Below are 12,049 nucleotides of genomic sequence, written 5' to 3' on the forward strand. Positions count from 1 at the left end.
TTATTTTCATGATGCGTATTCAACACAATCATTAATATGGCTTGGATTTTACTATTAATCCCTGACAAAATTTTAATATTTTGAGTAATATTCATGAGGTGTATCATTTAATCAAGAATATAAATTGTGAAGCTTTAAATAGCTAAATGAATATTGTAGAGGAAGCCACTGTTAAATGCAAGAAATCATGGTTAAGCACTGATCATGTTAAACACTGATTTTAATTGGCTTTACATTATACTTTTATCCTTATATTCTTTATCCTATCAGGATGTGAAAATTGCCAGGAAATACCCTTCAGCTTTAGATCAATTAGGACCAGATATTCTCACTTACTCATCTACCTCCTCGAGATGTTTCTGGAATCCAGTAAATGTTACATAAGTCCCCCGGGCATTTTTTTATGTGCTGGAATGAGATTTTGGTCTCTTGCTTGCCTGTGTTGTGGCTAATTTTTCTCTTCCAACCCTTTCTTATTTATTTGTATTTTTTTCCCCCTGCATATCTGTTGTCCGTTTTCAAAAGGTCACTAGTTCTAGATGTCATGTTTCCTAAATGCACCATTCACCTTCTGTAGCTTTTCAACTTGTGCTTAAGATTTTCAATTTGAATATTTCCCTCAGATAAATTTTTAAAAGTGAGCCACATACCTAGGAACGCTTGTTGCTGCCCATCTGTTGGCTATGGAATGAGAGAGAAATCTCGGATAATAAAAACTATCTAACTAGAAGGGGCCAGAGGTCATTCTCCGGTGTTTGTCCAAAGAATAGTATGTGGACCTCCTTCATAGTTCAGATGTCTGAGTTTAACATCAGACCTCAGGCAATTCAGATATGAACCCCTGGGTAAGAACCCGAACACTGTAATTCTATGTTTGAAGAAACTAAGATCCAGAAATTACTTGCTCAAGCTATTTTCTAATGAATAGTGAAGTCAGGAGTAGACCAAAATTTCCTTTGAGGACCACTTCTTTCCACTTCCCGAAGTGTGGTAAATCTGGGGACTTCCATTTCTTTCCTAAAGAATGAAAAGCACCGCATTTTATAAAGGGGGCCATCTCCACAGTGCTTAATACCAGAATTTCTGTGAAAAAGAAAAGAAAAAAAAACCCATCTAGGATTATTTCTTTCCCTTTCCCTTTCCTTCCTTTCGATTTCTGGACATTAGAAAATTCATATTTGAGTCTCAATAGAGACCCATTACTGGATTGGATTTTGATTAGTTTTATGTTGACCTTTTTGTTTACCTGCATTTTCAAAAATGAATTGAAAGGCACCATACAGTGTTGTTATTTTTATTTTTTGCTATATAAGATACTTACAGAAAGGCAAAAGCTTGGCCTCCTTGTTTACCCTTAAAAGTTCTCTAGCAGTACATTTTCTGTCTACTGTTGTCTTTGATCCCCAGAATTGGAGGATAAAATGCAAACAAATCCAATTCTGATTCTTAAGCCACTTTATATATTTGGAAATAATTAAAAATAATATTGTCACCATTATAAATTATATGATCAAAAACACATAGTAAATGCCACAGAATAAATAAAAATGCAGATTGTAAAGCAGTTTCATAGATAAGGGAAGATTATGAAGGCTTGGTTTCTAGTAGAGAAATTATATGCCTTTATAATAATGTCACAGAAAAATAAAGCCTCCTCATGACATGTGATGGGTTATAAGTCTCAAAAAGAACTTGGGACAATAGAAGTTTTGCTGTAGTTTCTAGTATTGCTTCTAGAGATAAAATATTTTTGATATCTACACAATGAGGATTATTATTCATATTACCATCATGTGGGTTAGTATGTAGTGAGTTATTCTAGTCCCAAACTGTGCTACAGAAATAAATATATGCCCCCTAAGAAATAGCAAATCTGTCTTTTTGTAGTAATTGTTTTATTTTAGATTTTTCTGTTTTGCTCTTATAAATTCCCTGAGGACAGCTGAAATACTTAATTAGTCATCTCCGCATTCTCAAACACACACCTGTTACTCCATTTTAGTGAATAATTCACTACTCCTGTGTCAACCTTAGTATTGTTGGTTTATTTCAAAGTTCTGCCTTCTTTAAGAGTTTCCTTTCACCACATAGTTATATCTGGGTTAAGCTCATTATGTTATACGTTTCAATATTTGAAGAGAAGTTGCACTTTTCAGTTGTAACCATCTAATGCTATTGTCTATGATCCTTGTAAAGTCCGTCAGTCTATCCTCTGCTTCTAAACCACATTCAGAACTTTCTAGATGTAATTCTATTTAAGAGCTAGGAAAAGAAAGTCTGTAGCATCCTTTGTCTCCTTGATTCAATGTTTATGTCTTGTCAATTAATTAAGAAATGAGACTTTCCTAACCCTCTTGTGTATAGCTTGAGCCATCCATTGCTATATATTAATAATTCCTTTCCAGATATTTAAGAACCCTAACTTCAACTCCTTTTGAGTACAACATGATATTTATGCCATAGAATGGTATATGCTGATACATTGAGATTAATAGTTCCTTTAGCTTAGAGACGAAGGTAAACAGAGCCCTATATTGTGTATTAATATGAATGATACTGGGTTTCCCTGATACTGGTTTATCTGCTTCTATTTAAAAGCAAAAATGAAACCAAACAAAAGAAATAGTTTATGAATAATTAACAAACTAGTTTTGTGTTCATGTTAGAGTATTATAAAGTTTTGTGCAATCAATCAATCTAATCATAATCCTTGAAATAGTCTGGGAGGGTTGTGGCTGTTATTGCACATGTGCACATACATGCATGTGCATATATGTGTATTACAGTCACTGTTAGTGTATTGATATATTATTGGTGAATTCAGTAGTTTTACTTTTATGCTTACATTTTTCTTGATTGCACCTTTTGTCCCTCTTTGTGGCCCAGCTTCTAACATATTGTAATTGTATCTCTTTCAGTGATCCTTGAATTTATTCTTATCATTTTCCTACATTTGGATGCTTTCTGTTTTGTAAATCCAAGAGATCATATTGCTTGGTAGCTAATTTGTGACAACTGATGGCCCCACTCTGTAGAAAAAGCCAGAGAAATTCACTAGTAGCCCTAAGACTACCACTTCAGGACTTAAATAGTTCAATAACAAAAGCTCCTTTATTTTCCTCAGCGCATTAAACACTGATATCCTTTGTTATGGCTGTATGATATAGGAGCAAGGATGATCTTGTTAAGGTGTTCTTAATTCTGGCTACATATTAGAGTTACTTTGAGAACTTTTTAAAAAATGCATGCAGTTGTCCATGCCTCCACTTATCCCAGTGAAATCAGAATCTTAGAGGATGGGGGTTACTGTTTAAGAGTTCCTCAAGTGCTTAGTGTGCAGTCAGAGTTGGGGACCGTTTCTTATCTAGAGTAAGTTACGTCATTTTAAAATTTTGACCCTGGTTACTAACAAGGAGTAGTAGTCCCAACTGCTAAGTAGTTCTTGTGTTTTAAGAAGCTTGTCATCACATTTTATTTTGTGTTTAAACTCATTCATGTGGATATTTTGTCTCTTGTCTTTACTTCATCTTTGCTTCTCTCTTAATTTCCCATTAAAAACCACAAATCTCCTTGTAGAAGAGGAAAGATAAGATACTCACTACTCCTTCTTTTTTTTTAAGGTTGTGTGGAGGAAACTTGGAGATGCTGCAGGTTCGTGTCCTGGAATTAGGCAACATTTGTCAGGAAACCAGTACAAAGGACCAATGTGAGATGCGTTCTTTTTCAAACAGGAGATCACCACTGCCAGAAAAAGACAGATGACAAGAAGAAGAAAAAGGAAAGAGTCGGTTTCCACAAACCTGGACTCATGGAAAAACATAGAGTGATTGTACATTGCACATATCTTCCCTCTAAAACCTGTAGTACAGCTTCCCCCTCAAGCTGATGTTCTGTGTCCCTCACCTCAATGTCCACAACAGTCAATCTCAAACAAGGTAGCTTTGAAAATCTGAAACAGAGTAGCTTTGAAAAATCACCATTTTGGTACCAGTGTTTTCATTAGAACTAAGTGTTTTTAACTCCCCAGATCTAATACTGTAATTGGGAAACCTGCACAGTTTTAAGAGTTCAGTGGAGCCTCAGTGGTTTGGATAGAGCTGACTCATTGCACCTAATGGTGGGAGTTTTCTACCATGTCATATTGAAGATATGAAGAGGTATTTTCCAGCTTCCCAAGTTTGAGAATTGGGCATCTACCTCTTAATACTTTAGTTGACAAACCAAATACGAATTCCTGAGGCATCATTAATTTAGATGCAAGATAAGACTAAGTTTCTGGAGTTTTGTTTTGACTTCCGAGGTGCTAAAAAAATACCACGTAAATTCTCCCTACCAGCTAGGATAGCAAGACTTTGTAGAGTGCTTATCAGAGGGTACCATTTATTTCAATTGATCATTATAAACGTGTGGTTTTTTTCATCTTAATGAGTTTCTCATAAAGACACATCTTGGGGCATACCAACCTTCATATTCATTCAGTGTATCCATTGATGTTAATATTAACAATTTCAACTAAAAAACAAGCAAACATAATTTTTCTAGGTGTTTCGAGCTGTGAGATGTCAATTTCTACAAATTAGTTTCTAGACATGCTGTATATTTAATAAACTTTATGTAAACTTTAAAATATTGCACTGCATTTATGAAAAAAGCTTTCTTTGCGTATTGCAGCTATCTAACATTTTATGATACTGACGCATGTCCTTCATTATTGAGGCTAAAAGCTCTTGTTCAGATTGCTTGAGGTTTGAAAAAGAGGTGTGCTAGCTTTGCTTAGTTTATTTCTTATTTTTGGTATACATATACATATATATAATATTAGAATGTGTGTACTGGAAATGCTATGATAGGTATTTTGTGTTTATTCAAATGCAATGATAGTTTCTTGTATGAATGTGCAAGAGGCCTGTGACCGAATGCTACGTTTTTATGGTAGTTTAACATTATAAAAGTAGGAATGCAACAATTCCCAGTTTTCGGATAGGTTCTAAATTTCTGAGATTTGATTCATAGCAGATATTCTCTGTTGTTGTTTTAAATGGGCTCATTACCTAATGAATTAATTGTCACTAATAGGAGAATGTGAAGGAATTTTGTTACAGTTTCAAAATTGTTACTGTGATGAAAAATCATCCCTCTATTTTCAGAAAATATTTATGAATTAATTTACTGTAGAATTATCCCTTTAATTATCATAATTGGGTTACAATTTAAGCTTCCCTTTTAAAATGTTATATTTTAAAATATTATTACTCTATAAAAGAAAATTGCTTGCTATATTTACACCTTCTTTCCTAGGAAAGCTTTCATCCTTAAATTGTTGTATTCCTACACTCTGAAGACATTTAAAATAAGCTTTTGTGCCTGCAGCAGAGCTTGCAGAAGCTAATACAAGGGACACTGGTCTTTTGACAAAATAAACTTGTGTAAATTTTGATACTGTATTAAAACTATTTTTTTAAAGTTCTGCATAAAATTGAGTATTAAGTATATGTGTTCATCTTAGCAATGGTAATAAATTATTTAATCTCACAGTGTTTTTGTCTTCTTTAAAATGTCTTTCCTAAATTGAGTCCATTTGTAATAGTCATTACATGTCCTAATGCTCCTGTGTGATGGTGGTGATAATAGTAATACAGATGATTCATTATCTTAAACATAAACCAAAGGCATGTTTTAAAATATGCTCATAATGAGGGATTAAATATTCAGATATTCCTCAACTTGCACCATTGTCTATTATGATGTAGTTAAAGCTTTCAAATGGTATTTTAAATATTTTAAAATGTTTCTGTTATAAAATCCTCTTAGTCTGGCCGGGCGCGGTGGCTCAAGCCTGTAATCCCAGCACTTTGGGAGGCCGAGGCGGGTGGATCACGAGGTCAAGAGATCGAGACCATCCTGGTCAACATGGTGAAACCCCGTCTCTACTAAAAATACAAAAAATTAGCTGGGCATGGTGGTGTGTGTCTGTAATCCCAGCTACTCAGGAGGCTGAGGCAGGAGAATTGCCTGAACCCAGGAGGCGGAGGTTGCGGTGAGCCGAGATTGCGCCATTGCACTCCAACCTGGGTAACAAGAGTGAAACTCCGTCTCAAAAAAAAAAAAAAATAAAATAAAATAAAATAAAATAAAATCCTCTTAGTCTTTTAATTTATATAGATTAAAATTAAACAATTCAATTATTATCAACTTATTTTTTTAAACATTAGTCATTAGAAGGAAATATTTTGGAGGGGAAATAACAAATGGAAAACTTGGCCTCTTTATCTAAGAAACTTATACATTATTGAGAAAGGTATAATTGATACATGTGACTAAGATAAACAGGAAAACACACACACAAATATGCTCTGAGAATTCACATACTTCTTGGATGTCACTAATGAGATTGTGGAATAAGGCTTTCTACACTTAGTATTAGCCTCAACTTTAAATGACAGAGAAGATGGACAGCTCAGTGCCTGAATCTTGCTATTGCCTAATACTTTATCAGTCAAAATGAGTGGCACTGTTCTCTTAGGTGACCAGGTTATTAGTTTATGATCTTATCTTACCTGGGACAAAGGTTAATATACCTATCTTGGCAGAATATTTTTACCAGCCTTCAAGCTGATTGACAATCAGAATCTGAGCTTTTAAATGAATGCCTTTCAAGTTTCAAACACATGCTTATGGCACTGTAGGAAATTCAGATCATCTTACATAATATCCAGTAAAATAGTGACAGACTAATTGGGGTGACTGTTCCTTAGGTCAATGAATGTTTAATGAATGCTTATCACTGCCATGTGAGTAAACACAGCTTTGGTTCTTTACTCATAGTGTGGACTACTCTCAAGAAATACATGGAAGAGCAGTATCTGAGATGCTACCTGGAGCTTTTTGATCCTTGAGATCAAGACAGGATTACCTCAAACATCTAGTGTCTTGATCTGAGTAAGCAGTGTCCAAATGATTTCTACAAATTCCCAGAATTTGCACTCTGTGGTAAGCTTCTCCTTGCCTCATTCTACCTCTACATCAGGGGCAAACTGATTTCTCCAGTAGAAACACTTTAATCTAATTCTGGAAAGGATCTGCCTACCTCAAGCTGGCTTACCAAGGTAGACCCTCAACAAAGCTGAGGGCACTAATATGAGGAATTCATACACTAATATACATATTTAATTCTTTTTTTGTTTTTTGAGACAGAGTCTTGTGCTGTCACCAGGCTAGAGTGCAGTGGCATGAGCTCAGCTCACTGCAACCTCCACCTCCCAGGTTCAAGCGATTCCCCTGCCTCAGCCTCCTGAGTAGCTGGGACAACAGGCACACACCACCACACTCAGCTAGTTTTTTGTATTTTGGGAGAGACAAGAGTTTCACCTAATTCTGTTCCTTCTAAAGTATAAAAATTGCCCAGCCTGTTAAATAATTAAGACAGTATATCAGGTTGAACCATAGGAAATTGCCAATGTTTGACACTTTTGGATTGTTAAAACTAATTTCATATGGTTCAACCTCTTACATGATGAAGATTTTTTTGGTGGGAATTATAAAATTGAAGTTACAAAAAGTTGAAGTTGAAGTTACAAAAGAGTTATCACATTGGGCTGGAGCTATCTTAAAAGTATGCTGTATTAAGTGGGATTTTTTGTCTTTTTTTTTTTTTTTTTTGAGACAAGCTCTATCTCTGTTGCCTAGGCTGGAGTGCAATGGCATGATCACGGCTCACTGCAGCCAGAACCTCTCAAGTGTAAGTGATACTCCCACTTCAGCCTCCTGAGTAGCTGGGACCACCGGCAAGAACCACCATACCCGGCTAATTGTTTTATTTTTTATAGACATGGGGTCTCTGTTGCTCAGGCTGGTCTTGAACTCCTGGGCTCAAGTGATCCTATGAATATTTTTATGAAAATAATTTATTATAATACCAGCTTTAGAATTATATTTAAACTGACCTCCCAAAGTGCTGGGATTACACATGAGAGCTACTGTGCCCAGCTAGGATTCTTATCAGAGAAAGGGAGAGAGGAAGAGAGGGAGAGGAAAAGGGGAGAGAGAGACAGAGAGAGAGAGACACAGAGAGAGAGACACAGAGAGAGACAGAGAGTGTGTGTGTATGATAAAGTGAAGAGTTCCATTGGTTCTGTCTGGAACCTCCATATTTCTTAAACTTTAACATGGGATACAAGGAGATGGAGCGGCATTCTGGTTCCCTTTGGAAGGGACTGAATAAAGAACATTTGACTTTAGAGAGGCAGAATTTGGACCAGCAAGTTCAGCATTTGACTTTATAATTAGCTTTGTGAGTTTGAGCAATTTAACTTCACTGAGACTGTATTCTCACATGCTGTATAGAGATAACATCTATATTGCTGAGTTGTTGTAAGTTTCTTATTGCTGCCTTAAAGTTCAATGGTCTTGACAGTGAATGAGGAATAAGAGCAAGTCTTCCAATACGTAGGAGCCCAGACCCCCTGGTCTGGAGCAGTTTTATACTATTAGGCTGGAGAAGAAAAATCACATCAGGGCTGAGGGGTCTGTCACTATTAGATAAAGAGATTCTAGCTGCACAGTTAAATACTATGAAGTTCTGTCCTTTTTACATCATCCAGATTACCACAGGCTTTCTCATGGCCAGTCACAGATGGTGATTGTGGGGAAAAAAGACCTTGGTCTGATATTCACATTTGAACAGATTTTACCAACAAAATCACTGCAACTATTTAATTCTTTGTATTTGTTTTTCATCTCACTGAGAAAACAAACCTTCATTTCAAAATGGCAGGATGAATACCTGCTGCAGTTTCCTCTTGCCTCAAGCCTTTAAAATAATTTTAAAAGTATTTCAATAAATAAATCCATAATCCTACTAGACCGTAAGAAATAATGCGCTCCCTAGGCCAGCAGTTATGATGAATTTTGGAAAGAAGGGAGACAAACAGTATATGAATGAAGAACAAATCAATTGAAAGTACATGATGAAGGGCGTTGTTGAAAAAGGAAGATGGCTAGGAGGGTGCTCAGAACCAGGAAGAGTTTGTTACATGCATTGCGTGGTATCCTTGGCATTTTGACTCCTGTATAAACTGCTCTGTCCTTGATTCAGGAAGATAACAATAAAGAGATTCTCCCAAGTCAGAGAAGAGAAGAAGGACATTTGAATTGGAGAAACAGCAAAGTTTTCAGAATTGGTAACACCTAGAGGAAAAGGGATCCTTTGTTCCCCGGTCATTAGCTACTGGCACATCTGACTAGAAATTTGTCCTTCCATTTCCTTTACACTTAAAGAGGATTAACGGTTTCCCAAGCCAAGCAGACTGTCCCTCCCTCCCTCCCTCCCTCCTTTCTTTCTTTTCTTTTCTTTTCCTTCTTTCTTTCTTTCCCTTTCTTTCTCTCCTTTTCTTTCTCTTTCTTCTTTCTTTCTTTTTTTCTTTCTTTCTTTCTTTTTTTCTTTCTCTTTCTTTCTTTTTTCTTTTTCTTTCTTCTTTCCTTTCTTTTTTCTTTCTTCTTTCTTCTTTCTTCCCTCTTTCCTTTCTTTTTCTTTCTTTCTTTCCTTTTTCTTTCTTCCTTCTTTTCTTTCTCTCTCTTTCTTTCTGTCTGTCTGTCTGTCTTGCTCTGTTGCCAGGCTGGAGTGCAGTGGTGCAATCTTACTTTACTGCAACCTTTGCCTCCTGGGTTCAAGCGATTCTCCTGCCTCAGCCTCTTGAGTAGCTGGGACTATAGATGTGAACTCACGCCCAGCTATGTTGTTGTTTTTTTTTTTTTGTATTTTTAGTAGAGATGTGGTTTCACCATCTTGGCCAGAATGGTCTTCAATCTGTTGATCTCGTGATCTGCCCACCTTGGCCTCCCAAAGTGCTGCGATTACAGGTGTGAACCACCATTCCTGGCCTGTCCCATTTCTTCTACAAGCACATTGTGGAATAAACGGAAGGCTGATAAGGAAATTTCACTACTAAAATGAGTATGTAAGAGAGTATCACCCAACATTGGAGGAAAGTCATGACTATGAATCAGAAACACAAAACTCAACAAAGATAATAGTGTGTACTAAGGAAAAGAATTAAGATATTCTCAGGAAGATGGAATATATTCTCAGAAAGATGAAAATACTGCATTTGTTAAAAGTAATTCTATGTAATGGAAGTAAAACATCAGTTTAAAAAATACATTGCTATATAGCAGAAAGGACATTGCTGAAGAGCAAGTTAGAAACCTTGAGGACAATACATTTTGCTAGAATTCAGCAGATCACTTTTTTTACTAACACATATAAAAATGGTCATTTTATTGAGAAAAGCCAATTTATAACAAGACATAATCTTAATAGGGTATAACAAAGTAGAATTTCAAAATCCAAGGAAAAAAATAGCAGAACTAAAGTAAGAAGCAGACAAATCCACAATTATTGTTAGAAATTTTATCAATTTTCTCTCAGTTGTTGCTAGAACAAGAAGATAAAAATTAAAGATATCGAGAACTTGAATAACATTATCAATTATCAAACATGTGGACCTAATTGACATTTATAGAATATTATACCCAACAACTTCAGAATATATATACTTTTCACATATACATGAAACATTCCACAGGTGGTGCTATGCCATGCCTTGCTTCTTCCCAGGCAATACTCTTTGGTGTGGCTTGAATGTTTGCTCCCTCAAAGCTCATGTTGAAATGTACTTGCCCTTGTAACATTAGGAAGTGGGACCTTTAAGAGGTGATTAAGACATGAATGGGTTGATGCTGTCATGCACTTTCTCCCTCTCTTGCCCTTTTGCTCTTCTGCCTTGTGATGATGCAGCAAGAAGGGTCATTGCCAAGTGTTGGCATCTTGATATTGGACTTCTGAGCCACCAGGACTGTGAGCCAGTAAGTTTCTGTTCATACAAATTACTCATCTGTGGCATTTTATTATAGCAGTACAAACAAATGAAGACATCTTTTAAACCCTCAGAGTTAAGCAATGTTCTGATTTCTATCATTGCAGATTAATTTTGCCTGTTTTGGGAATTCATATTTTGCTCAACATAATTGAGTAAAATATTTGAGGTTCATCTATATTGCTGTGGATATTGGTGGCTTAAAAAAAAAAAAAACTGACTAGGTTGAACCCATCCTCAAATCTCCTCAAAGGGAGGAGATTACACAAGGGCGTGAATACCAGCAGGTGAAGATCACTGGCTGCCTACCACATCTGTCAGCAAGAAAATGGATTTTAAAATTGTAATATTTTCATACAATGGCATCCGTTTTTAGAATTCAGCAGAAGATTGTTTAAAGTCTGAAAATGAAGGGAAATAGAATCTGCATTCGTAAGTTCCTACAGTGCTTTCTCTTGCTCTTCATCCTCTCATTTCCTAGTTGTGTTTTAATTGCACTATCTCTTTGTTGGTTTATTTATTTATTTTATTAAATAGTTTTTGGTGAATAGGTCGTGTTTGATTACATGACTAAGTTCTATAGGTGTGATTTCTGAGATTTTGGCATACCCATGACCTGAGCAGTGTACATTGTACCCAGTGTGTAGTTTTTTAAATCTCTCATCCCCTTCTTCCCCTTCCCCCCCATATCCCCAAAGTCCATTATATTATTCTTATGCCTTTGCATTCCTCATAGCTTAGCTCCCACTTATGGGTGAGAACACAGAATTTTTTTTTAGTCCCTAGTTATTTTACTTAGAATTATGGTCTCCAACTCCATCCAGGTTGCTGCAAATACCATTATTTTATTCCTTTTTATGGCTAAGTGGTATTCCATGGCATGTGTGTGTGTGTGTGTCTCTTCCATAAAGATATATTATATATATGTAAAAGAAGAGCAAGCCGTAGGTAGAAGAAAACAGCTTTATGGAATAGGCAGCGTTACAGTTCCCTGAGTGCTCCTACAGAGCAGGGCTACCCAATGGGCAGATGGTAGCAGCTCAGGGCAGTTTTGCAGCCATATTTATACCCACTTTTAATTGCATTCAGATTAAAGGGCAGTTTATTCAGAAATTTCCAGGGACGTACTAGTAACTTTTGGATCATTGGGTCATTGCCATGGAAAGTGGTGGTAA

General features: G+C 36.1%; 1 protein-coding gene across 6 annotated transcripts in view; it reads left to right on the forward strand.

The window, feature by feature from the left end:
- Window positions 1–5,534, forward strand: part of CCDC85A (coiled-coil domain containing 85A) — a 193,904-nt gene extending 188,370 nt beyond the window's left edge. For all 6 annotated transcript variants that reach the window (XM_017516601.2, XM_017516600.2, XM_017516602.2 and 3 more), the window contains one exon: window positions 3,621–5,534. In XM_017516601.2, coding sequence (XP_017372090.1) covers window positions 3,621–3,710 — 90 coding nt within the window. In that variant the 3' untranslated portion in view covers window positions 3,711–5,534. The remainder of the gene's footprint in view (window positions 1–3,620) is intronic.
- Window positions 5,535–12,049: the final 6,515 nt, after the last annotated feature.

The sequence above is a fragment of the Cebus imitator genome, unplaced genomic scaffold (genome assembly GCF_001604975.1).
Source record: "Cebus imitator isolate Cc_AM_T3 unplaced genomic scaffold, Cebus_imitator-1.0 Scaffold597, whole genome shotgun sequence".
NCBI classification, from domain to species: Eukaryota; Metazoa; Chordata; class Mammalia; order Primates; family Cebidae; genus Cebus; species Cebus imitator.